The following is a 26733-nucleotide window of genomic DNA, read 5'->3' as shown; positions in this document are numbered from 1 at the left end:
ATGCCAGTGATTGCTGTTGGTTACTCACTACCAGGCGCTTCTGTGAAACTGATCCTCAAAATTAAGAATTCCATCAGAAGGTTTTTGGCAGTTAGGAATGTCAGGTGAAATGGCCCTTCATAATGCTTTAGCCTCAACTCCTTCCACTGGTAGATTTTTAGGGATATGAGTATGTTTCTGCTTATTACCTTCTGCACTAGTTGGCACTTCATCCCATCACCTGTCAGAAATGTGATGGTAATAATGTGTCACTAGCATTAAAAGTGCAGTTTAACAAATAAGCATACTCTTCATTTTATCAAGATCTTCCTCAATCCTATCTTTTTTGTATAAAAGTACTGTATTTGGACTGGTGTTGTATTTAAGTATCATTGACTCAGTAGAATAGATTTAAAATAGTAGAATAGATTTATTCTACAAGTAGAATAGATTTAAAAATCTATATAGTTTTTGCTTTGTTAAAAGGAGAAGCTGTAATTTACACTTCTGAAACACGAGCCAAATTTTAATTGTTACGGAATTCAGACCTCAGCTGCACATTAATGGCATAGTTTTCTGTTATAAAGATGTGTTTATGTCAAGTTAATTCTAGTTAATTAGATCCAGGTAAGATTCTAGTGAGGACTAGAGTTGTTGCACATGGATCACATCTTCCTTAATAAATGCTGGTTTTCAGTGGAGAAATTCTGTTAGTGATGCAGCTTTAAAGAAGTATATTTGTAATATTTGAAATACAAAAATCTGCCTTATACTCTATGAAATAGGACTTTTGTTTATCTTACAGACTTGTGTTAATTTAGGCATTGATCCAGTTGCATCAGTTTTGCTGTAACTTTCAGATATTTAAGTCCTATATATTCAAAATGTTGGTTCTTGTGAAGACTTGTTCCACTTAATAGAGGAATCTGAAGGAAGAGTTAAGGTTGATCTCCAGACCTTTTAATACTTACTTAAGGGATCATTTAATAATGTTTATTTTCAAGTTATTTGCTATGAAAGGAAAGATTGTTGGCTTCTCTGCACTTGAATTCCTCATTTTTTTCTTGTGTCCTGTTTAAGACTTTTCTCCCCCTGCCCCTTTTTTGTAGCTTGTAATTCCATTAACCACACAGGATGACCTGGACAAAGCTGTTGAGCTACTTGACCGTAGTGTACATATGAAGAGTCTCAAGATACTGCTTGTAATACATGGAAATACACAGGTATGAGTAGACATGCTAAATATCTTTTACCTCGGTTGTCATAATGAATTATAATTTGTATCTTTTCTTAAAGATGGCATTTTCTGAATTGAATATAATCTGATTGCTTCTTCATTTCACTTTAAGCATCCAATAGCATTTTGTTCTTACTCAGTTTTAACTCTTTCCTAGATCCTGTTCCTGTGCTTTTGTTTGTCTACCCTACAGTGGTAGAAAAGTGAGGCTTAGTAAAATGTTACTAAAAAAGCATACAGAATTCAAGTAATGGTAGTGATTTGAAACTGTTCTTTAAGTCATATGTGGTAAGTTCAATATTTGTTGCAGCAAAGACTAGTGGACTGTAGACTAATGCTGAGATATTTTGGTATTATCTAACAAATCACGGCATTGATATTCATAGGATTTATATACTGGTGCATATTGAAAATGAAATTTAAAGACTACAAATGAGCTACTTAAATAGATGAATTCTGATGTAAATTGGCAAGCTACTTTTTTGACTGCTTAAAAAATGGAATGTACTGCACAAAAGCTATAAAGTTTGCAAAGTATTTTCATTGTCAGGAATGTAAAGTAATAACTGCCGGTTATAATACTTATGCATTTTCAGTCTCCCAGTGTAAATAACGTGGAACCCTTGCCCTCAGTGGAAGATTTAGATAATACAGTGTTTGGTGTGACAGACAGAAAAAGACGACTGTCTGTAATAGGTAAGCTGCACATTTCAATAGCTTTAGTTGTAAACATGTCTTTTGTAGTATTCTCTCAATGAAAATTTTGCTCTCAACACAGACTGTCTCTACAAATCATAAATGACTACTATAGAATTTGCATTTGGGGGAGTGGATTTTGACTATTAAGACAAAAGTGTTTTAAATATATATGATACAGAAAATTATCAAAAACAGCTCACAAGTAAATAAGTGTATGTAGAGTTATTTCAGGGTAACCTAAAAAGCTGATGCAAGTACTCCCCTTTATTTTCTGATACAGGAGTGAGCTACTGAAAAATCTGCTTATATGGCAATATGTTTCCTTGCTCAGTTTAGAACCCCAATATTTTTTTACTTTGTGAGCATTTGTTTAAGATACTGATTTTGGGATTGGTATAACCTTTTCGCTTAATCATGTTTTAAAGTTGGGTGATGTTAACTTCCAGATTTAATTATGAAACTGTGGAGAGCTTAATGAATAATTTTCCAGACAATTTAATTAAATCATTATGCATTTATTATGAATATATGTATTTATGTTCTTACAGATGTAATATTAAACAAAGAAATAATGAAATTCTCAGGAGCTGGAAAGGATTAGTTGACATGTGTAGAAGGGTTTGGGTTTTGATTTTATTCAAAAGAAGGAATTTACCCTTCTGGATGTGTGGGCAAATTATATTTCTCTTCCTGTATAATGAAAATTCTCTTTCATGTCATTGAGACAACTCTGCCCCAAATTTATCATAATTTCTGGATTGCAGATTTTAAATGCTATACTTAAGTCTTGTTTTGCATGGGCATTTGGGGGATTCCTCAAGCAAGAAGTGGTCCAGGCAGGTTCAGTGCCTATGAAGCATTTGAATAAAGCCCTTGAATTCTGGGTTAGTGGAGAGATTCTGACTGGTCCTTTTCTTTCAAAAGGTTCTAATACTCGTGATAGGAGTTCACCTCCCCCAGGATACATTCCAGATGAGCTGCATCAGGTGGCTCGAAATGGGTCCTTCACCAGTATCAACAGTGAGGGTGAATTCATTCCAGAAAGTATGGATCAGGTACATCTGTGATTATTGAAATTAAAGTTTTTGTTAAGTTTATTTATGAAATACTGCCGTTCAAGAAGGATATGGATTTATTAGAAAGAACAGCAAAAAATTTGATGATAAATCTATAAAACTTGATTAGTGACATAAGGTTGAAATAATTGTGCTGTTTAGTCTTGCAGAACGTGGTTGGTTTTTATCCTTTGTCTCTTCAATTTTTAAATATGCTGTCACAAGGAGAAAGAGAATGTTCTTGATTGCCACAATAGTTGAGTGAGATAGTAATAGATACAAATAACAGCTGAGATGTCTACATTAGAAAGCACAAGCCCCTTTATTTTACTGAGAATGATACGTAAGCAAGACCTGCTTTACAACTTTTCCAGGTAATTAAAAAGAGATTTTTTAGAAAGAGTTTGGATCTGCCAGAATTATTTCTACTCAGTTGATACTTAAAGAGTTGGACTCAATGATCTTTGTGGGTTCTTTCCAACTCAGAACATTCTGTGATTCTGTGTGGTAGATACTGTGTTGGGGTAGAGGCAAAGGGATGGCGGTAGGCCTGGCATAAATAAGCTCTGAAATACTTCCCAAATTCACTTTTTTGGTGTGTAAAGATCACAAATGTATGTTATTTTTTTCTTCTTTCTCACCTGCATTAGTGTAGGATATCAACACACTAAGCAAAAATAAAAATCCTGCTCTCTGAATATAAAAATTGCCCTTCAAAACAGCAGGGAAAGAAGCAGGAATGTAACTGTTTACAGAATTGGCAATGGAGAAAGAGATGTTTCAAGGAGGAAAGAAAAATAATGCTGCATACACAAATCAGTTCAAGTTGTTGTTGACATTGGCAGTGTATTTACAAATGGCAAGAGGCAATGGGTTTTATGAGCTGACTAAATGAGAGACAGATGATAAAATAAAGGCAAAGGGATAGTGCAACTTGTTGCACAATTTTAATGACTGAGCTGAGAATAGAGACTGAATCTCCTAATTTCCAGATCAGGGCTATTCATTATCATAGCCATGTGATTAGATCCGCCCCAGGTCTGGATTCATTCCAGTGAAATTGTTACTTTTGGCCAGGGCAAAGCTATTTCTGGTCACTGACTGGTCAGACAGATGGATGATCCCTGAAGCCTGGGATGTCCATTCACTCCTAAGTATTCCAGAAATATATAAACTGTCAGGTATGCATAGCTGTGTGAGCTGTCAGCAGGTTTAAATTAATGAATCTTAATTCTATAAGAAGTCAGGTTAGTTCAACCTAAGCAGCCTCAAGGGCCAGTTTGGGGTAGTAGGCTCACAAATTCCGTTCTCTCCCTCCCCACCCCCCTCCCACATTGTCGCATCACCTTGGCAAGTGTTGGCCATGCTGTCTTTATCTGTCACAGCCTGCCCAACAGAGACAAGAAGGGAATTTAGAGTGGAGGGTTTTCCTCTGCTCTGCTGTTGATCTGCCTGAGCACAGCTATTTGCACTCTGGCAGCAGACCCCATACTTACTGTAAGAGATGAGGGGTTGGATAGAACCCATGGGCTGCCAGTTGGGCCATAGTGCATTGGGTTAGAGAGGTAATCAATATGGTTCAGCATGAGACAAGAGGAGTAGAAATGCTGAACCTGTAGTAAATGTTGTCCTCCCTAATGCAGAGTTCATTTAAGTGTTTTGAGTTTGTATAGTGCAAACTCACTTTCTGGACATTATTTCTTTAATAACTCCTTGATTGGTGTATGGCAAAGTATGTGCCCAGGACCTTTAAGAAGCAGTGTAGACCATAAAAATTGGAGGGATAACTGCTTAATTTACAGCAAAAGCTTGGTGTCTAATTCAGAGGGAATAACAGATGTTATATAATATGCCAAAGCAAACTTCATTTTAGGAAGGAGCTCATTTTAAGGCAACAGACGAGCTTTCCACTCTGTTTTTACCAGTTCTTATCTGATTTGGATTTGTTTCTTATTAGCTATTTTATAGCAAAACTCTTAACTATTTAGAAAAAAAAATTGAAGAAAAATCCCCTTGAACTTGTTGATCTTCCTCTGTTTATTATTTATTAGATGCTGGATCCATTGTCTTTGAGCAGCCCTGAAAACTCTGGCTCAGGAAGTTGTCCCTCGCTTGACAGCCCGTTAGATGGGTAAAACTTATTTACATTAATTAATAAATTATCTTTATTAGCTTGAATAATGTCTCAGTTGTAAAATACAGCTCCTCTCGAGTGACAGTATTTCTTCCAGAAATTTCTTTCTAAGTTCTGAAATGTTTATAAAAACTTACTGAAACTTAATTGCTTACTAATACATAGAAAATACTGTAACACTTTTTTTTTCCTTCAATACTTTGTATTTAAACCACAAACATTTAGTTTTAAGGTTGTAAAAAAATGTACTGAAGGTTTTTACTAAATGTTGCTAGGTCATTCATATGTGTAGTATATATTGCTTGGCAGTGAGCCACTCCAATAAATTTACAGTTCTTAGGCACTGCTGTATGAAGTAGGCTTTCCTTTGCCAAAGCAGGGGGTACCCAATTCAAAAAGGAGGGTAGAATCGTTTAGAGGCTTCAACAGACAATCCCATCCTTTCCTTTGCAATTACTGTCTGTTTCTTTTCCCTTATCCCTGTTGCAAGCTTTGAACTTACTTTTCTTTATTAAAGCCCACCAGTCAGCAAGGGGCAGTGTGTGCTGTGGGGAGTCTTTTTGGATTGACCTCTGAGGAGACTTGTGTTTTGAGGGGGTCACTGTCCACTGTCCACAAGTCAAGTACAAACATATTCCTGTTTGGTTTATGGTGGTCAGGCAAATAACCTTGGGTTTAATGTGCAGATTTGCTCTTTGTTTATTTCAAACTGCCAAACAAATAAAACTGCTAATTAAATATTTTATTTAATTGGTAGAAAGGTGAAAAGTTGGAGGTCACTGTCTGTCGCATTTAATTAGAGCTGTATTACTCAGTAGTACTATTTCAGTTGAGAATATGTGGTTTGAGGACACAAATAGATTTGGTCTAACAAATACAGTTTTGAGTTTAAAAAATCTGCATTTCACTAGCAAGAAGACAGTAGATGTGAAAAGTATTTTGTGGTTTTAGTGTGGTAGGTTATACATACACAGTGTTTAATGTGACTCCATAGAAAAAAAAATTTACCTAACTGCCAGATTTAGGGTTTTTGTGGGGTAAGAGTGGAAGAAGGGGAAACAAAGCAAACTTAATGCAATTCATATTTCTTCTTCAAAACTTCTTTTCGTTATTTTTATTTACTTAATTTATCACCTCTACTTAGTTTGTTTTCCTTTTTTTTTTTTTTTTTTTTCATTTTAATATTTCCTACAAAGATGTAGGTTTTGTGTCTCCATTTAGCTTCTGTTACCCATTAGAGAAATTCTTACCAGAAAAAGGAGGACACTGTTTTGGTATGTTTATGGAAATAAACTGTTATCGATTGCTCTGACTGGCAATCCCATCCATTCCTTTTGGTGGCTGGGAGTTACATACCAACTGTAGGTAAGAAACAATGTGATCATGTAAGAACCAAGAAATTCTTCATCATTCTATAACTCAATAAAATCACTCTCTTAATCCTATGGCTTTCATGGAGAGAAGAGGAAATGTTTTTCCTCATTAAAAGGTTCTACATTTCTTTGGTTAAATTTCCTCAAGAGTTTCTGTAGTCTGTATAACTGATTTTGCCAGTCTGTAAACCTTTGTGTTTAGCCATAAAGGTGTTAAACATAACAGTGTTCCTTTGTGGCTGTACTTGTGATCATTCATGTTTTTACTAATATCATTGCTCATTAACAGTCTGTTGCTTTCTTACCTACATTAAGCTCAATAAGCAAGCTTTCCCATTGTTACTGATCCTCAGTTGTTACAGTTACCTACTAGAATTAAGTTTCAGAATTGGGTTCCACATTTGTAAACCAGTGCAGCAACCTGTAAAAAAACAGTGGCTTTTCATCAATAAGACGACACTAAGCTTAAGTCTAGATTAACAGATTCTAGATTCTGTGTATTTTTGCACTTCCAGGGACAACTATCCCAAGTCTCGGATGCCAAGAGCACAGAGCTATCCAGATAATCATCAGGAATTCTCAGGTAGGCAAAAATCACTGGAGACACACTAGCTTTCCAGAACTGCTCCTCGTGCAAATAACAGGACTAAGAATGGATTTTCACATCGGAGAAGTATTTTATTACACAAACAGTATGGTAGAAGAAAGCAACACTAAATGCACACAGTGAAAGATAGCACGGAATTACAAGAATTTTCACATTTCTCCAGATGATTGTGTGTGACACCACTCCTAGTGGGTGTAGTATAACTGTCTGCCTCCATAAAAAGAACAGATGTTGCAATGTATGGGGACACACAACACTTAGTTAAATTGGACTGTAATATCTAAGTTGGTGTATAACTGTAGTCAGTTTATTTAATTTGGAGGTGGTGTGGTTTAACCCCAGTAGGTAGCTAAGCCCCACACAGCTGCTTGCTCACTCCCCCATATGAGATCGGGGAGAGAATCCAAGGGGAAAAGTAAGAAAACCCATGAGTTAAAATAAAGGGAGTTAAATAGTACAGCAAAACCTGCACACACATGCAGAACAAAACAATGATTCCATTCACTATTTCCCATCAACAGGTAGGTGTTCAGCCATTTCCAGGAAAGCAAGGCTTCATCACTCTTAGTGGTTACCTGGGAAGACAAACACCATCACTACGAGCGTCCTCCCTCTGTCTTCCTCCCAGCTTTTGTTGCAGAGCAACACCTCAGATAGTATGGGATATCCCTTGAGTCAGTGGGTGCCAGCTGTCCCAGATGTGTTCCTTCCCAACTTCTTGTGCCTCCCAGCCCACTCTATCAGCTGGTAGGGCAGTGTGTGAAGCACAAAAGCTCCTTGATTCTGTGTAAATGTGCTTCAGCAATAACTAAAATATGTTATCAACAGTGTTTTGGCCACAGATCTAAAATGTAGCACCATAAGAGCTGCTATGAAGAAAATTAACTCTATCCCAGCCAAAACCAGTACATGGAGCCTTTGTTTTCTTCCATGTGAAATAAGAATCACTTTGAAGTGCTTATGACTTCTGTAATTGAAAGCACTGCAAAGTGAAAGGATGGAGAGCTGTGTGCTGTGCCTATAAATTAATCATCACTACTAATGGTTTTTTTTTTTATACAATACTCTGGCTCAAATCCAAGTTGTTGTGCAGGGTTCAGACTGTGAAGTGCAGTGGGTAACCTTGAAAGTGCTCTGAAGTGTCTTCTCACAGTCATGTCTCACTACAATACTTTGCTGTTGAACAATACTTAGTTTCCAGTAAATCAAAAAGGTTTTATGTTTCTTCAGTCTGTTACATATTTTGGGGCTTTTTTTTATTTTGATTCTGAAGTTTTATCAAGATAAATGTGTGATGGTGAGTTTTTTATTTTTAGAATTCTGGAATGCTTAACAGACTGCACAAGATTTTGTTTTAAATAAAAATAAAACTAAACAAAATAAAACTAAATAAAACTAAAGTTTTTAATAAAACTAAAAAACTTTAAAACTTTAGTTTTAAATAAAACTAAAATTGTGTGTAAGAAGCATTTAGGTGGCAGAGATAAATACCAAAAGACTTGAAAATATCAGAAATTACTTTTCCTTTTGTATAATCCTAATCTAGTTTATTTTAATCCTAATCTAGTTTATTTTACATTGTGTTCATTACAGTTACTTTTCTAATAAGATCATATTGCAATATTTTTAATGGGGATTTGTTGGGGTTTTTTTCCCATGGCATATTCTGGCATGTTGACAGTGGGATGGACAGTAATCATTAATTCCATATTCAGTATTTGTTACCATGTTTTGATGTGTAGCACAAGCAGAAAAAATGTTCATCTGGCCTAGTCTTTCCTCCTGCCACAACCAGTACTGGGCTTCTACAGAGAGTGTGTAGTGTTTCTCTCTCAGAATATATTCTTAGTCAGGTATTGCTCGAGGGTTCTGTAAATGCAAGATGTTCTTCTGTGATTCAATAGATTATTTTTTTTTTCCTTCCACAAATTTTTCTTGTCCCTACTTCAACTTGTATAAACTTTCTCAGCATCAGCTGTAGGTTGCAACAGAAAGTTATGCAATTTATTGTGTTTTATGAAGAAGTATGTGCTTTGTGACTTTTTTTAATGCTTGCTTTGTTTTTTTTTTTGTTACTGTTTTTCTGGTGGATTTTTTTGGTTTGGTTTTTTAATGGACCTCTTTGCTCCCTTTGAGCTGTTATTTTTCTAGTATACAGAGGCCTCCATTCCTTATGGAAAAGCAATTTTGTATCTCTGATCATCTCTGTCCTTCGGAATATTTTTCAGTTTTACTAAATTCTTTGAAATGGAGTAGACCAAAAATTTTGTTCAGTGTATCTTGCAGCATTTAATTTTCTTCTCAGCTAATACAAAGAGTTCAGCTGCTGCTTTTTAGGAAGTCTCTATCGCAAACCTTTACAGAAGCCTACACTGAATTTCATCTGCAACTTTAATATGCGGTCACGTAGACTCATAAGGGCCTTCTCTAATTATTCTGTTTTTATTTCTCAAAGTGGTTTTTGTCACCTCACTGTTCCTTGCTCTGTACAGAGAATTCATGGATAATTAAACTCATGGGTTTTAGCCCAGATTCCTGTGGACTGTTGACTGTTTCCTCCCTTTTTATGTACTTATCTTCTAACCAATTATTTATGCATGAGGGACTTTTCCCCTTATCTTATACTTTTACCCCTCAATAACTTTTAAAAGAGGATCTATGGAATGTGTTTTAGTAATTGAAGCTGTGTTGACTCATTCACCAGTTTTTCTTATTTATACAACTTTAAATTATGTTCTTTGGAATAGTTTCTCCTCTAGAAAGTAGTTTTAAAACGGGAGTAATCAGGCATACTGCAGTCCACCAACATTCTTTTTAAGCAAGAGGTTACAAACCACTTGAGCTATTGAGTTTTTGGTCCTTTGGGACTTTTGACTGAAGTCCTTTCAGTTCTTGTGAGTTGTGTGATTTTGTTTTATAAATCTATTTTTGCTCTGGTGCTTCAACACTTCATATCCTCTGATATGTTTGTATTTTAAGTTTGTATTACCAAAGTGATTAATTTAACATTGTTTTGTCACATTTTAAATTTTGAAATGAATCCTTTTATTTTCTAGTAGAGTATGATATCCCAATATTTGAGAAATTTGGAAAGGGGGGGACTTATCCCAGACGATACCATATTTCATATCATCAGCAAGACTACAGTGATGGTAAGTATGAACACTGCAACAGTTTTAATTATCTGTTTTTCTTATCTGAAAATGTGAATAAAATTGTAAGATCTTAAAATATTGAAGAAACTGAAAGCTTATGTGCTTTCCCCAAACTCATTTGCTAAGCTTCTAATGATTGATAGAACCTCTGAGCAGTTTTATCTTCTGGCAAAATTATGGATTTCAGAATTTCTGACTCATATGCACAACTGTGGAAATGTTTGCTATCTTTGGCCATACACAAGTCATGCACTGTAAGTTTTTGACCTTTGAGACCCTTTTATAGCTAAACTAGGTACGTCGGTTTGTAATGTCTTGGTTTGCTTTAAGAAATCTCAAGTACAATGGAGTTCCTGTTAAGAGTTTCTTAGATTAAAAGAGTAAATAAAATTTAAGAGCAGTGATGTAAACTGAGAATTAGCAGGTGAAATAAATTGTTGGAATGCAAAGCAGCACCTGCTAATGTGTCCACAAAACTGGTTTGGACAGTAATACCATTGATATAAATTTAACATATGTTAAATTTCTAAAGGAAGTAGAGAGGAGTAGCTTTAGGATTTTCATACTTAAGGGTGTGTCAAGCACTAGTTAAGAAGTGTTAAGAAGAAATGTCTCCCAAGACCAGATGGTGTCACTTGCAGTGTGGAATGAGCACAGCAATAAATGGAGTTATGTTACAGGAATCACAGAAATACCAAACTGAGGCACTGCAAAGTCCAGTCCCTTGCTCTAAGGCAAGATTTAAAGAGGCAAAGATCTGACACACTTACTTTCAAGTGAACTGTAAATTGGCTTCAACAGAAGACATTCTTTATGTTACCAGCTTCCAGAATAGCTTATCTTATAACTTAACTTCTCTGTCTCCCAAAACATTTTTCCTGCAAGTGAAAGTAGTAACTAGTTACTCTATTTTAACACATTGCTCCATATGTCACTACATCACACTCATACCTTATCTCACCTTAGTTTCTTCTCCCCAGGCTGAGGCTTTTCTCATGGCCACTTTATATATTTATGTAACACAGGATATAAGCAGAACTTGGTGTGTAGCAGTCACATTAATACATTGCAGAATGACCCTACTTTCTGGTACTGACCTACATTCTGACTGCTCTTCAGTCTTTGCTTACATTTCCTATATAACTTTCTTCATGACTTCAGGCCAACCAATTGCTTCACGCTTTGTAGTTTCTGCAGTAGATTTCTCTTTTAATTATGTGTATAGTACTTCCTTACTGAATTTCATCTTACTGATTTTTGAATCATCTCTAGCTTCCAGTATCACTGTGAATTTTGATTTTCATCTTTAAATGGACTTTCAGCCACACTTAACATGATGTCCTCTGCAATACTGCAGTGTGTTAAGTTCCATCATATGTACATCATGAATTAAAATAGTGTATGGAAGTGGACTGAAGATAAACTGCTGGGGATGTCCACTTAAATTATCCTCCCCTTTGATGAGAAATCACTGATAATGGATCTGAATCTGTCTTGAATATAATTTGCATAGTAAGCTGGTCTGCAACACTTCATGAGTTGGCTTGTGAGAATGTCCCATTGGAATGGGAAAATTGGATTAGCTCCATAAGACAAACCAATTATGACTGGTTTATCACATCTTCTCAATGGTGAATAAAACTGCTTAATTACTTGCTTGCATATCTTTCTTGGAATTTAAATTGTTCAGACTGGTATATAAGTCTGAGTCTACCATTTCAAAGATATTTTATCTGCTTTCTTTAGTCCTCTGGGAATACGTCCTCCAGTGTAATACCTAATGAATCAGAGACTCCTTCAGTTATTGCTGAGTTCTGTAGGATGAAACTTAATCAAGAGACGCTATCCTAAAAATAGTTGTGTTATCTAAATAGATTAACATAAATTGTATTAGTCATCTGGTTGTAATTAAATTAACATGTTGAAGATTGGTGCTCTGGTTTTTTATTCTGATGCTGTAGCCATCTCCAAATTTTGTGTTGCTTGTGTTTTGATTTCTAAAACACTTCTGTGGTCTTCCTGTTGATTCCATGTGTCAGTCTTTCTCTGCATTCAATTCTTTCTAGTTTACAGAACGAAGAGGCTGGCTTGGGCACTACAGGATTGTAAACATGTATTTTGTTCTACTAAATATCAGAAATTTGGTATTTGTATATTAATAGAGCAATAAAAGCAGAGGCATGGTGTTTCCTTTTCTCCTCTTACAGGTCTCCAGATTTTTCAAGCATGATTATATTTCAGAACAGCTCCAGAATTTGGTCCCAGTTTTCATCTCTTAAACACAAGTTTTTGATTCTGTCTAGTCTTTATATACATCTGTGATGAATGTTTGTTTTCTTCTAAGTGGAAGGTTAAAGCAGTACATTTCATGATGATTGTGTCCTGTCCCCCACTGTGGCAGATCCGAACTAGATGATGTAGAATTCATAAAGTATTTGCATGCGCACATTGCATTGCAGTATCTTTTTGTACTGTAATATTTGTGTTCTGTGTATACCATTGAAGGTCGTAAAACTTTTCCAAGAGCCAGAAGGACTCAGGGGAACAACTTCCGATCACCAGTTAGTTTCAGTCCCACTGATCACTCGCTGAGCACCAGCAGTGGGAGCAGCGTCTTTACACCGGAATACGAAGATAACCGAATGAGGAGGAGGGGCAGTGACATAGACAATCCTACCTTGTCAGTCATGGACATCAGCCCACCCAGCCGCTGTAAGCTCTGGCATTTTGTGAACCCTCCTGTAAAACTCTTACTCTTCAAGTATATCATGTTAAAACCTAGCATGTCATCCAAACACATACCATTAAACAACCTGGTTTTATCTCTCTAATAGGCAAAGGTTATCAGTATTTTCATTGTTTACCTTGCTAACCTTCATGTAGACTTTTAGTTAGAATTTACATCTATGATAACAAAACATTGTATAAGTGATTTCTTACACTCTTTAGAACCTGAGAAGGGTTTTGTAGGTTGCAGTTACTATTTATTTTTACAGATGTTGGTCATATTTTGAGTTAAACTACATTTTTAGTGGTACTGCTTCATACTTGTGGTGGAATTTCAAGAGCAAATATACTTTGTGATGACTTCAGTAGCTCATACCTTGTAATTATGCCTTGATTTTTTTAAAAGAAAGTTGTTTAACATGCTTATTCTGTTTTTCAGATTAGCTATTGCTAGTTGTTTTAAGTAAGTCTAGTTCTACCACAACTTACTTTGTGAATAAATTTAAGTAGCTCATATTCTCCATCTTCCAGGGAGTTTTATTGATCTTTGTAATTTATACGGTAAGGCTTAGGACGCACAGTCTCTGTTGTTGAAAAAGTAGTCTTTTAAAAAATTATTTTCTGTGTATTCCAGTTTTTCTCTATCAGCTGAATAACAAGCTCATTTGAAAACCAAAACATACTTCTATTTTCAGCACCACGAGCTCCAACTAACTGGAGACTTGGTAAGCTGCTGGGTCAAGGTGCATTTGGCAGAGTGTATCTGTGTTACGATGCTGATACTGGAAGAGAACTGGCTGTTAAACAAGTTCAGTTTGATCCCGATAGTCCAGAAACCAGCAAGGTAAGTGAAAAGAGAAAAGGCTTCTGCTGGAGTGGTGTGAACTAGACCAGACTCACATTCCTTTCCTTGAACAGGATGAACATGTTTTGAACATGTTTTGAACTGTCTTGTTTTAGGAAACCATTGCCTTGTTAGGAATTCTGTTTTGTTAGTACCATAGATAATTCACCTGCTTACCTGATTTTAACTTTACATCACATTTTTTGATTTTCAGACACATCCTTATGCTGTGAAGATGCATAATTTGATTTGGTCCAGTCTTGATTTCTAAAATTAAACAATCTATTACGAAGTGTGCTCTGAAATAGATAATTTTTTGTACTAACTGGAATTCGAAGAAGTTACATTTATAAACAGAAAAAGCTGTATGAATATAAGTATTCCTGAAAACAAATTGGTTTTGGCTGTGAAGACAGTTTGAGATTTTTACATGTTTTTTCATCTTTTTTGGGGGTATTTCTGTGTTTGGGGTTTGTTTGTTTGTTTGTTTTGTTTCTTTTAACTTTGTGCATCAAGACTAGCTGCTGTCTTACAGCAGCACTGTTGCACACTGCTTCTCCCTAAGGAGCATAAGTTTCTTTGTTAGTTTATTCTCTCTCTAAAATTAAACTTGTCCATCTTTAAATACTGGATGCTGAAGGAGATAAACAATTCAAAAGTAGCACCAATTCACTATTTCTTCTTTTCCCAAACCATACTTGCTGCTTTTTACAGGATGCGAAGAGAATTATTACTTTCCCTACATTATGGCTGCATTCTGCATTGTGGGGAGCAAGGCCAGGGAAATAATGGGTGTAAGCATGGTTGCAGTATTGAGTGGCTGCCAGTTATAGTTGCTGCTATTAGTGGTGTAGGATCAAAGAAAAAGTCAAGAATCATTTGTGCTGTAGATTCCTAGTGTAGTTGTTGTTGCTACTTTTTAAAAACGTGTAACAAAACAACTCATTATATTTTGGAAATGTTAAACTATGGTAGTATCTCTCCTGAAGCAACAGTTTTGTGAGCTCACTTACCATAGCATTTTGTAGTATGATGTGTCTCTGTGTGAAAAAAAAATCTCTATCCTTTCTAGTCTCAGAAGTATGAGGGTATCCATAATACTCTATGACAGATAAAAGTTCAGGTTTTGATGAAAAACTTCAAGGTGAAATTTGGAATCTAGTCAAGTTTGAATTTGTGGGTTAGTATTTTTCCAGCATCTAATTGTACAGTCCATTTTAAATTATCTTGCTTCCTGTTTGCAAAATTTGTAGTATTTTGGATGGCTCCGGAGAAAAGACCAGTTGCTAGTGTTTTCCTCTGTTATATTTCATTATTACAATATGAAGTGCTATTCAAAAGCATTTTTAAAGTATAATCTATCATCCTAGAAGAGTTAAGAATTAATGTTAATTATTCCACCACAAAGGTTAAAATGCAGAGGGGTGGGTTCTGTGTTTTGTTAGTTGCTTTTTTTTGCCCAACTGGAGGCTTATGACATGTTGTAAAATGATCACTGACCTCATGCATTTATTGATATCTGCTGTGCTCTGAAACAAACATAACTTCAAGGAGGAGAAACAATGAAAAACCAGCAAAATCATCCCAAAGATAATGTATAGAAAATACATAGTTTTGGTTGCTTTTAATTACCTCAAGTTAACATCGGTATTTTCTTGTTATAAAATGCAAAAGCTTTACATTAGCTGTAGCATTTTGTTACTTACTTTGCATAACACTTCGATATGTACACACTGCTCTGCTTGAAAAAATTCAAAATCTTAGTTTTACTACATCAAGCATGGTAAATCTGTCCTGTTCTGTCCTTTCAGGAAGTAAATGCACTTGAATGTGAGATTCAGTTGCTGAAAAATCTGCTGCATGAAAGAATTGTTCAGTATTACGGCTTCTTGAGAGATCCACCCGAAAGGACACTCTCAATATTCATGGAGTATATGCCTGGGGTAAGCAAGAGAGCTCATCCATTTCAGCCATCGATTGTGTGCAGTGTGATGAGCACCCAGGCATTCAGCTTTGTATAAGTACACACAGATATTTAAAACTGTCCAAGTTAAAAACACCAAAGATGGGTACTGACAAGTGTGTGCGGCCTCCTGTCTTCTCCATTGCTTGCTTGGGTTTTCAGAATTTCAGTGGTTCATACAAAAGCTCTTTGTGTTTGTTTTTGGCATAAGTGGTACCTAGCAATGTCTTTGAAAAGACAATATTATCATTAGTAAACTCTTAAATCTCCCTGAATTTTATTGTTTTGTTGTGCCACGCTTGAAGTATTTCTAGAAAATAAAAAGTAGCTGAGATGGGGGTGGGAATAAGTGCATACAGAAAATAATCTTGGTGCTTGCTTCTTGTGTGGCACCTAATACATGCTGAACTGCTGTTCTTCTGCTTTGTTAGGATATACTATAAGGTCAGAAAACTGCAGATTTTCATTTTCTCACCAAGTGGGGTCAGCAGAGCTAAATAAAATGTGATCCTATAAAAACAGAGGCTCTGTATTTCTGAAAAGTTACAGCAGTCTACTTACTATGAGAATCCAGAGGGGAAAAGCAGTGTCTGGGCACTGTTTTTGGTGGTGGATTTTTTGTTTGCTGCTTCATTTTTTTGAGTTCTGGGCCTTGTTTTGTGGGACTTCTTGAATTTTTCTGAAATTTGGAGGGCAGTGAGACAGAAGTAATCTTGGCAGTTTGTAACTCCATGTGACAAAGACAGGTTTTACAAACATAGTTGCAAAAGCCCAAGGATAATCTAAGACTTGCTTACCTCTTATTTTTTACCTAAAGCACCATTCTATGGTGCTTTAGCACATGGTGGTTTTTTTCTTGACAGAGTTTTCTTCTGAGTATAACCTAACACAAAGGGCATGTGTTATGTCCATCCTGCGTATCATCACTTACCCATCAAAAAGTTTGAGGGTGCTGTTCCTATTTCTGTACATTGGACTGTAACTATTCAGCTGCTTGTGAGTTTCAAGGTTAAATCAAGAAAAGTTGTAATTTTCAATGTCTACATTTCAGGCATAAATTTAATTGAATTTCAGTTGAATTCTAGAAGTGTTAGTGCTTTATACTTCTGTGCCATAGGGTTCCATCAAAGACCAATTGAAATCATATGGAGCACTCACAGAGAATGTGACTCGTAAATACACACGGCAGATTTTGGAAGGAGTTCACTATTTGCACAGTAATATGATTGTCCATCGAGATATTAAAGGTAATGATAGATCTGTGCACACTTCAGTGCTCTTTATTACTGATCCTTTTCCAATCTTATGTGAAGCACTAAAATGCAATTAAGTTTGAAATACCAAAATACTGACTTAAAATTAGTGTGATTGCTTTCCATCTTTTAATCTTGTCACTCTTTTAACCTGGGGAGGGAAAAATAAGCAACTTTGGGATGTTCTAGTAGAGTTCTGACAATGTTTCTTTAGTCTCCATCTGCAAAACAATCAGGATGAATTCCTTCCTTTACAAGAAATGACTGGCAGAGGTGACTTGCCTGATCAGACTTCTTCCATTGTACTGCTAGGAAGCCTGGTGAAACATTTACTTTTTGCAGACAGGTACAGGTGACTTGCAAGTGTTCCATAAGCAAGGTGTGAATATGTAGGAAGATAGTGGCATGCAGATTAGGTGTGTTGAACACAATGCTGTTGTATTCCCTAATATTTTTACCATTTTTCTGTTGCTTTATATCAACAATGTTTTGTTCCAAAGAAGGTTGAGATATCACAGTCAATTTGTACATCTATCTTGTGCAGATAACTTCTTTGAATAATTCTATAACACAGTTTGAAATTTTGCTATAAAATAGTATGGAGACATTTTCAGTTGCGTGGAAACTCCCTTTTTTTTTTTTAATTTCCCATGTATGGCACATTCCTTATTTTTTCAGGAGGACTTTACAAAGGGACTACCCCTTCCTATAAAAGGCCTAGAATGCAAACCAGTGTATGCAATTCATTATTTTCTGAGCTCCAGAATAGAGTAGGAATGAGCAGAGAAAGTAAATTCTCTGGCTAGAAATTCTAGGTTGATGTTGAATTGTATCACTGAATCCAAACTTCTGTTACTCTTTCCTGTACCAAAACCTTGAGTCTTTTGTGAAGGTAATGCTGTTTTCCCTTCCTTCCAGGAGCAAATATTCTGCGGGATTCAGCAGGCAATGTGAAGCTTGGTGACTTTGGTGCCAGCAAACGACTGCAGACTATCTGTCTCTCTGGTACAGGAATGAAGTCTGTCACAGGAACTCCATACTGGATGAGTCCTGAAGTTATTAGTGGAGAAGGGTACGGCAGAAAAGCAGACATCTGGTATGTTAAAAAACCCCTTTTCTACTGAAAAGTGTCAGTTCATTTTCAACAGAGAGTAGGTGTTTGTTATCTGACACTGCAGTGTTTCATCCTGGGATTTAAGCTGAAGAGGGTGGCAAATGTTAGCATCGACAGTCATATTTGGAGAGTCTTAACACTGAAATTTAATTTTTCATGTGGCAATTTCTCAACCCATCAGTTTAGAGATCATAAGAGAATCCTTTCAACTGACCTTGCATGAAGTTAGATTTACCAGACTGTTAGTTGTGGAGAGAGGTACTGACTGAAAGCAATATGTGAAGCTTTGAAACATCAGTTCAGTCGATATCTTGTAATGGAGCTTCAACACCAAAATACCTTTGCTGCAAGGCATAAAATAAAATGCTACTCCTCTAACCTCAAAAGTTGAACACTTAAGAGTGAATTTGTAAGATTTAAAAAAGAGTATAAAAAATAATTTGGTTTGTTATCAAATACTTAAGAACTAAGAGGGAGAGGTAATTTTTGAAAATGAGGGTTGATGAAACATTGTATATGCTACAGTCTAACATGGCTCCAGCCCAGTGGACGGATGACTTTGGCAATGAGACCTGCTTTGCGCTGAGCTGACCTGTGAATATGCAGTAATGAGCAGGCCGGAGTAGACAGGCAGGAGTAGTAACACTGTGTGTTTAGAGAGGAACTACATTATATCCAAGCAATGGCAATACTTTTAACCTCAGGGAAATTAACTTTGGCTACATCAGTTACTTAGTAACTACTCTGATATGTGTGACTAATTGGTCAATCCTTAGCATCAAGTAGCTGACTTGTTCAAATTTGAAGCATTGGTACCGAGGTTATTGTGTGGTTTTGGTGGAAGCTTAAGAAAAAATACTGAAGTTGAACTGTCAGTCAGTAAATCCTTATTGTGTAAAGCACTGTACCTCTGTTAAAGCACAAAATTTCTTGCAAGCATCTTGAAAAACTTTGAAGAATTGGAAAATTCAAACTTTTGGAATTGGGAAATCATTTCAGCCTATCCTTTTTGCAGTATCATTCACTTGTTATTGGGAGATGCTGATCTTTAAGGATGTCTGGAACAAAGTTTCTCTGGCCATGTATGCCCTTCTGCCTTCCTAAATTCTTTAAACAGTGTTCCTAAACAAAGATTGTTTAGGAACTTAAACTTTTGTTTGTCAATCTAAGTATATTTGTAGAATCCAGAAGTAAAAGAGAAGATATCATGAGGTAGGGCTTTTGTTCTTCAGCTGCCATATTATGTTTGCACACTATTCACTGGTGATAACTTGTGCATTTCTGATGAGTTGGCAACACACATGGCATGCACAGAGCATTCATGATGCTTTGCATTTCTGTTCAGCCTCGAGGAGCAGGAAAGCTTCCAAGTGCAATGCTGAGTGTGTGGCCTTTGTCAGCCCGCTGAGCACTGGATCCTGGCAGTGCCCTACCACAATTGGTATTGCCTGGAAAAATATGTAATTATCCCTTCACTGAGGTAGTAGATTTCAGCTCAGGGAAGTAATAAAGTGGAGACATAGGTAGTGATTTGTGTAACTTTGAGATAAAGGTAGAGCAGTACATGCTGTTTTTCTCCTATGCCTGTTTCATGCTGAAGCTACTCTGTAGTGTTCAGTGGACACTGCTTATTTGTGGTATTTTAGTCCTTCTCTGCTATTTCTTGTTTTCCTGGAAGGGCATGACTCTATTGTAACCTTCTGTTTCACTTCTGCCTCTGTTTCAGGAGTGTAGGTTGCACAGTGGTAGAAATGCTCACTGAGAAGCCCCCGTGGGCAGAGTTTGAAGCCATGGCTGCCATCTTTAAAATTGCCACTCAGCCAACCAACCCCCAGCTCCCTCCTCACGTCTCCGACCACGCTCGGGATTTCTTGAAACGGATTTTTATCGAGGCCAAGCTGCGACCGTTTGCAGATGAACTGCTAAGACACACGTTTGCACACTATCACTAACACCTGCCTCAACTCAGCTTGCATCTACTGCATTTATTTTCTATTTGACTGCACTTTTCTTTTTTATTTTTTACAAAGAAAAAGGAGAAAAAAGACAAGAGAGAGAATATTCTCTTGAATCTTTGTTTCACTTAGATTGTAAACAATCTAAATTTTGTATCTATAATGAGAATCTTCTCTCCCCTCCTCCCAACAGGACTAGAACTTTTTGTTTCTATAATGTACTGATGTGGTTGATGTAGATAAAGCACTTTAGTACATATTTGTTCCTTATTTAAAGAGGAAAAAAATTTAAAATGCTTGGACAGTCAGGAACTGTGTGACTTTTTCTGACACCGCTGACTGACTCAGGGTGCAGGGAAAAATAGACATGCAGCTAAATGACGAGAAGGTTACTTCTATGTGATTCTTATCTATATTGTAGGTACTTGCAGCAGAGAGTTCTAAGTTCTTATTTTATTTTAGCATTTAATCAGTTTCTGGAATTTACAGTTTGGAATTTACAGGAACATGCAGTTCTGAGAGTTAATTAATGGAGCTGAAGAACTTGGAACTCTTTGTACAGCAGCATGTCTAGCTGGTACTTCTATGTGACCAAAAGAAAAGAACAAAAATGAGCTCAAAACTGATGTACTAATTAGAGGTTTTGGTGTAGAATTATTGTATTATCTTAATAGGAAAATAATTACAGGTAAACAGATTATGGGCCCAGACTCCTAGAAACTACTATACTGCAAAGGGGGAATTTTCCATGCTAGACAAGGGTCAGCTATTGGATGTAAATAGTTAGGAGAACGCCTCCTGCTCTATCTGCCAAAGAGAACCTCTGTTGCATAAGCTTCAAGGGAGACAGTTATCTTAGCTGATAAAAGATACTGATGTTGAGGGTCAGTTCTCCTCCACAGTCCCATGAATGGCTGCAGGGGAAAGGGAGTAACTAATCCTTGTGCAGTATACGAGTTACTGGATTCAGAATGAGCTATAAGAAATATTTTCAAAGCTGTTGAGAGGCGCTAGGATGGAATGTATGTCAACATCAAGTGCCTGAATAATACAAAATTCTTCCCATTCTGCACCAAAAAAAAAATGGTTTAGTAATGCTGGTCAGTCATCTAGGATGTGTTGATAATTCCTGAAATAAAGTCAAACATCTCTTAACATCAGGAATGAGTCACTGAGAAAGCTAGGACTCCAGCTGTATTTTTAATAAAGTTGCACTGATGAATCCTATGAAGATGGAGGCACAGCCCAGAAAACTGTAAAAAGAACAGGCCAAAAGTGCAGAGAGCCAGCAATTAAATAACATCAGTGTGATTATTCCAGCCTGATAATCCAGATTGGTGTTTGTCTGATTTCCAACTGTCATAAAGTGTACGTTACTTACTTTTTCTATTTCTGAAAGAACATAATAAAAGAAGTAAAAATCTGAAATATTGCTTCTCAGCTGAGAAGCCCAGGTACTAATCAGGTGTACTGAATAACTGACTTTTCACAACAGAAAAGTCAGACTCATATTTTTGTAGAAGAACAGAACATAAATAATTTAAAGGGGCATTTGGAAATAAACTATTGGACAACAGAACTGAAATTATGTTTACTGTTTTGGATGATTCATTGCTTGCTTTTTTTTGTTTTTTAAAGGCAGAGCAGGCTGGTACTGTGACCCTTGTCTAGTCTGACAAGGCTCTACCTGTTCTGTATCTTTAGACGTCTGTCAGGTTTACAAAATGCATGGAGACAGAACAATAAGCTTACCTATTCTCACAGTCACTCACGTATGAGATTTCTGAATTTATTCTTCTGAATTCCATATATTTTATCAGAGCATAAGCAGGAGTATGGATCTATCCTAATCACTTTACTTGTAGTGGAGTAAGAATGACCTTTTTGTGGCCATCTCTCCAGAGACTGAGAGTGGTGACTTCTTCAGCTTATGTGAGTATTTTACCCAACTTAGAATTTTCTTGGTCAGGGTAGACAACTGTGCAGGGTTTCCTGAGCACAGGAAGTAGTAGTCAGACCAGGAAAAGTATAAAAGGCTGAAAGGAAAGGGAGCTGACTTTTTTTCTTGTTTCTCTGTCACTAGATAAAAGCTATAAAGCAGCCTTTAAGAAGAATTGGTATATACTCTGCTGTAAGGGACCTTTGCTTTATAAGCAAAATACAGTGACAGTAGGGATGGGAAGTTTAATGTAGAACCTAATAGTTTATGTAGGTAATTTTCAAGATCGTGTAATTGAAATGATTGATTTTAGACTAAACAGGTACCAAAACCAAGGTGAAAATGTATATAAAAATCAGTAGTGGTCAGTGATACCTGAAAAGGTAAGGAAATTTTATATTACCAAAAAAGGACATTAAAGGGAAAATGTAACCAGGTTTATCTGTAGCATTCATAACATTTAAATATACTATTCTAAAGAGAAACTGCACTCTCTGAAGCTTGAACATTTTCAGAATCTAGTTTTCTTATAATGTGACCTTTTTGTGAGACAGTGCTGGATCATGTATATTGCAATATCACTTTCTTGTTGTGATTTTTAATTACTGAACAATCAAGTTTGCTGCTTTTGTGCCTTTTCTAAAAAAAAAATGGCATTCAGTCATGACAACGGTCAGTGTTTTCGAGCCAGGAAAAAAGCAGCTTTCAAAATACATTTTTCATCATGTCTTTGGCATGTCAGAAAGCTGCCAATGTAAAAACTGTGCTTCTTAAATGAAGTTGACATTTTCCAGTTTGAGTGATTCTAGTAAAATTTTACAAATTTAACCAAGGTTAGGCTTAAGCTAGTTTTTTTTTCGCCCTAAGGAGAATCTCTGCTGACTTAAATAACTTACAGTAAACTAGTAGGTTATTAACGCAAATATTTTGAGCTAGAAATAATTATAAAGCTAAATCAGACTTTTACCAAGAGGTTGGCTATTACTTACCCCTAGTGGGGTAATGTAGTAAAATGAGCTGTATACAGGGTTTGTTAAACACTTACAGGGACTCCTGTGATGATGGTGAATTACCCCTCATTCTAGAATTTGTGAGGGTGCATGGATTTCATGCTTTAAACTCCATTGGAGGAGGATTGCAGGGCCAAGATCCCTGCTCACACCTTCTTGTATGTCACTTTAAAAGCCACCAGCATTTTGGAATCGTGAATTGGCCTTAATTGTTGAATCCAATTATAAAGAAATGCCAGTGAAAGCAATACTGCTGTAGGGTTGGGTTGCTTTTCTGTAAATGCCACAATGAAGCTATACTCTCAAAAAATAAGAAAAAGTTCACGGTGAGTATGTCTATTTTCAAAAGTCTTACTTATCTAATGATTTTTAGCATTCTCTCTGTTGCACATATTAAGTAACAAGAGCTACTTTGTGGTATGGTTTTAATGGTGTAACATAACAGTCCTGTTAGAGTATGATTCATGGTTTCAGTTGTGTTGTTTTAGAGAAAGTTGTTTATTTTTTGTTTGGGTGATAGAAATATCCATGGACGAACCCAAAAAGGTATGGATCTAATAAGTGCAAAGTTAAATCTAGTTGTCTTTTCTTGACAGTTTAAATATAGTCTCAAAACTTCTAACTTGATTTCCAATTCGATTTGTAGCTAAACAGTCCATTCAGTCAAATAAAATGAAAAGTTTTGGTTTTTAGCTAGTGCCTTTTTCTCTGTATGCCTTAATTTTGTTCATGTTAGAACACCATATTGAAATTAGTCATACAATTCCATGTCACCAAAGCAGTCTTAGAGAATGGGTTTTTTCAAAGTGCCCAAAGCAGAGTTTGCCTGACTGCATTGAAAAGTGTGCTTGTGTTATAATCTTCAGCAGACATTCAAATTTAGAACTTTAAAGTGATTTTTGGCTTCCTGTGCTAATACACGTTTTGTATTTGTATTCTGGAGATTGTACACTGATGCACATGCCATAAAGAGATTTGTCTGCATGCACAGAAGTAACTGGATTGTCACGATTTGACTTCCTGGCTCTGGGCACCAGACTCTGCAGCAGAGTTTCTTACTGGGCTTGAAAGCAAAGTTGGTACATTAGTAAGCATGGTACTGTATTAAAAGCTGTTTACTTTCAGTGCACAGGAATATGATCTGTCCAAGCAAACTAACAGATTTCTTTCCTGTGCCTTTTGGATAGTCCTAATCCTGCCATTGTCTTGACTGAAAGCCTCATAGAACCAGTAGGTACAGTGCAGTATAGCAAGCCATTCTTTTGGACAGCATAGAGCTATGTCTAACTGCAGCTTCAGAGACTCGAGCAAATTGGTCAGATCTACAGTTATTTATAACCAATTTCTTACTTTTTTAATCCTGAAAGACTGTGTCATGCATATAGAAAAGTATAATTTGTGTGCTTGAATGTAAGTCCCTATGGTGTTTCTGAAAAAGCGGAAGTATTGCCGCCAGTGTCATTTCTTCTTGCTGGTAACTTGCTATCTTGTGGCAATGACAAGTCTGCAGTGTAGAATCACATACAATTACCAAAGCTTTTCTATCCCATATACATATAGCCAAAAGTGATGTTTCATGTCACTTATAGATAGCTTATATCCACCAGTAAACTGTTGCTGAGTAAAGCAGGTACTAGTAAAAAGTGATAGACACTGCCCATATTTCAGACATGTGGGTGTTTATAGTTGCTGTTCTGATATGCAAAATTCATGCTTGTATTAAAATGAAAAGTTTTCTTTTTAAAAGCTCTTTCTAATTTGATCTTACTGTTGTCATTCTAAAATTACTGCATAAGCTTGGTGACTAAAACCTGGTGACTTCTGTAGCTGGGTTTGAGCCTTGGGACATTTCAGGAACTACCGTGAAGATGAAATTGTGACCTGATCTGTTCTGTGTGCCATAGTGAGAATGTTCCAAAGCTCTGGGAAGCAGCCAGTCCTCTTTCTGTGACAGCCAGATGTCACCCACAGTTACCTGGGTGTGGGTGCTGCCTTCAGGAGGAGCCACTAATGTTCACTGGGGGGTCAGACAGGTTTGCTATCAACCCAGGGTTTCTGAATCAAAATCTGTGATCAGAAACAAAGGAGCTCCTTTCTCATTTGGTATCCTCCACTTGGCCCACACCATTTATTTTTCTTTCTAGCTGGCAAAGCTGAAGTCCTGCATAGGTGGTGGCCCGTGATAGCTCCTGAATAAGGTGTGTGTCCAGCTTTAGACCATGGAGTCCACCACTTGAACCCAGGATGCAGCTCCCAGTTTGCTGTCACAATCCTTGGGTTTCCTCTAGCAATATAGAAGTTGAGGGATAGATGGGGTAGAGGAAATTATTTCTCGTGTTTCAGAGCAGTCACACCTTGACTAGGACTTAGTTTTCAGAAACATTTTAAAGGGAGAGGACCTGGATTAAAGAGCATAAAAATTGTATCTCATAGTTCAGCCCTTATGTTGAGTCCACAGGTAAGGATTGGAGGTCTGGGTCTTGTGTTGAGAGATAAGGAAAAGGATACTCCAGCTCACGAGTGGATAGTCATAGGAAATACATCAGAGCTTTTTTATGCTTTTTACCTGAAAACTAGATGATCCTTTTTCCCCAGAGGTTTATATAATGTGGATATAAAAACAAGGATTGCATTTTCTTTTCTGAACAGCCATTAGATTGTCAGTTCCCTAGTGTTTGTTTCTTGTTAATACCAGTAAAAAAAGGTGGTGTCACCCTAAAATTGGAATGGTTTATTAAAGCATAGTGTCTGTCATCTCAGACCTCACAGGAGTTGTATAATGGAGTATCACTGTAAATATGTGGAGGAGACTTAGATTAATTGGAAAGTAGACTTTTAGTTTTCATGAAGCTATGAATAAAAATTTGTAAATTTACTCTTGATCTAATGTACATTTTTATGTAGCCATTAAATTCTCTATTTAATCTATCAGTTTCTCACTGTAAATGTTTTTACTCTCAGTTGAATGCTGGGCACAGTTTGTAATGTATGTACACAAAGGTGTTTTTTTCTATCAACGTTGACTTTTTTGCACATTTTTGGAAATATTTAATTTGTACACTGATTTAATACTCTGACCAATTGTCGATGGATGTATGAGAATCACGTGTGTGTGCAATGTACTACTGTCTGGGTGTATGGGGTTTTTTTATTACTTTTGAGATGTTGCTACCAGTAACTGCACTGCTGTTGCTGCTTTACATGGAATATCTTGTGTATAAAAAAAGGATAAAAACAATTTAAAAATCAGCTTATGGTTATCGTGGTTGAGGAACTCAGGAGTTGAGCATTGCTTGCTAGTTCCGTTAACAACCTTCCAAACTTAAAAACAACCAACCAACCCCGCCTTGTAATTCTGTGTATGCATTGAATGTGTGTGTGTATATATTCCAGTAATCTTATTCCACAATTTCATTTCTACATTTTTATGAACTTGTTTTTTAAGGGTACTATGTTTAGTTAGAATAATTAAATATATAAAAGCTTTGAGAGATGATTTACTAGATAAATATATTTTCAGCTGGCTGATGTTCAAAATATTTTTTTAATTTTTGTTTTTAACCATTCGAAATGTATTTGTATTTCCAAAATCAGACACGAATTGTACTTAGAAATATATTAAAACACTCTGTAGGGACAACAGTGTGATTTCTCTTTTAAGAATTCTGTACTTCAGAACACTGCGCAAT

At 36.4% G+C, this 26733-nt stretch overlaps 1 protein-coding gene across 3 annotated transcripts in view; it reads left to right on the top strand.

Annotated features, from left to right (window-relative positions):
- MAP3K2 (mitogen-activated protein kinase kinase kinase 2) overlaps positions 1 to 26726 on the top strand; it is a 52097-nt gene extending 25371 nt beyond the window's left edge. For 2 of the 3 annotated variants that reach the window (XM_058839786.1, XM_058839789.1), the window contains 12 exons: positions 1089 to 1202; positions 1813 to 1912; positions 2840 to 2970; positions 5022 to 5101; positions 6993 to 7060; positions 10141 to 10236; positions 12745 to 12951; positions 13662 to 13810; positions 15622 to 15753; positions 16891 to 17020; positions 17945 to 18122; positions 19867 to 26726. In XM_058839786.1, the coding sequence (XP_058695769.1) occupies positions 1089 to 1202; positions 1813 to 1912; positions 2840 to 2970; positions 5022 to 5101; positions 6993 to 7060; positions 10141 to 10236; positions 12745 to 12951; positions 13662 to 13810; positions 15622 to 15753; positions 16891 to 17020; positions 17945 to 18122; positions 19867 to 20092 (1611 nt within the window). In that variant the 3' untranslated portion in view covers positions 20093 to 26726. The remainder of the gene's footprint in view (positions 1 to 1088; positions 1203 to 1812; positions 1913 to 2839; positions 2971 to 5021; positions 5102 to 6992; positions 7061 to 10140; positions 10237 to 12744; positions 12952 to 13661; positions 13811 to 15621; positions 15754 to 16890; positions 17021 to 17944; positions 18123 to 19866) is intronic. The other variant, XM_058839787.1, reaches the window with a different exon arrangement.
- Positions 26727 to 26733: the final 7 nt, after the last annotated feature.

Source organism: Poecile atricapillus, chromosome 5, assembly GCF_030490865.1.
Source record: "Poecile atricapillus isolate bPoeAtr1 chromosome 5, bPoeAtr1.hap1, whole genome shotgun sequence".
Taxonomy (NCBI): Eukaryota; Metazoa; Chordata; class Aves; order Passeriformes; family Paridae; genus Poecile; species Poecile atricapillus.
Note: the sequence above shows the minus strand (reverse complement) of the source record. Positions and strands in the feature narration are given on the sequence as shown.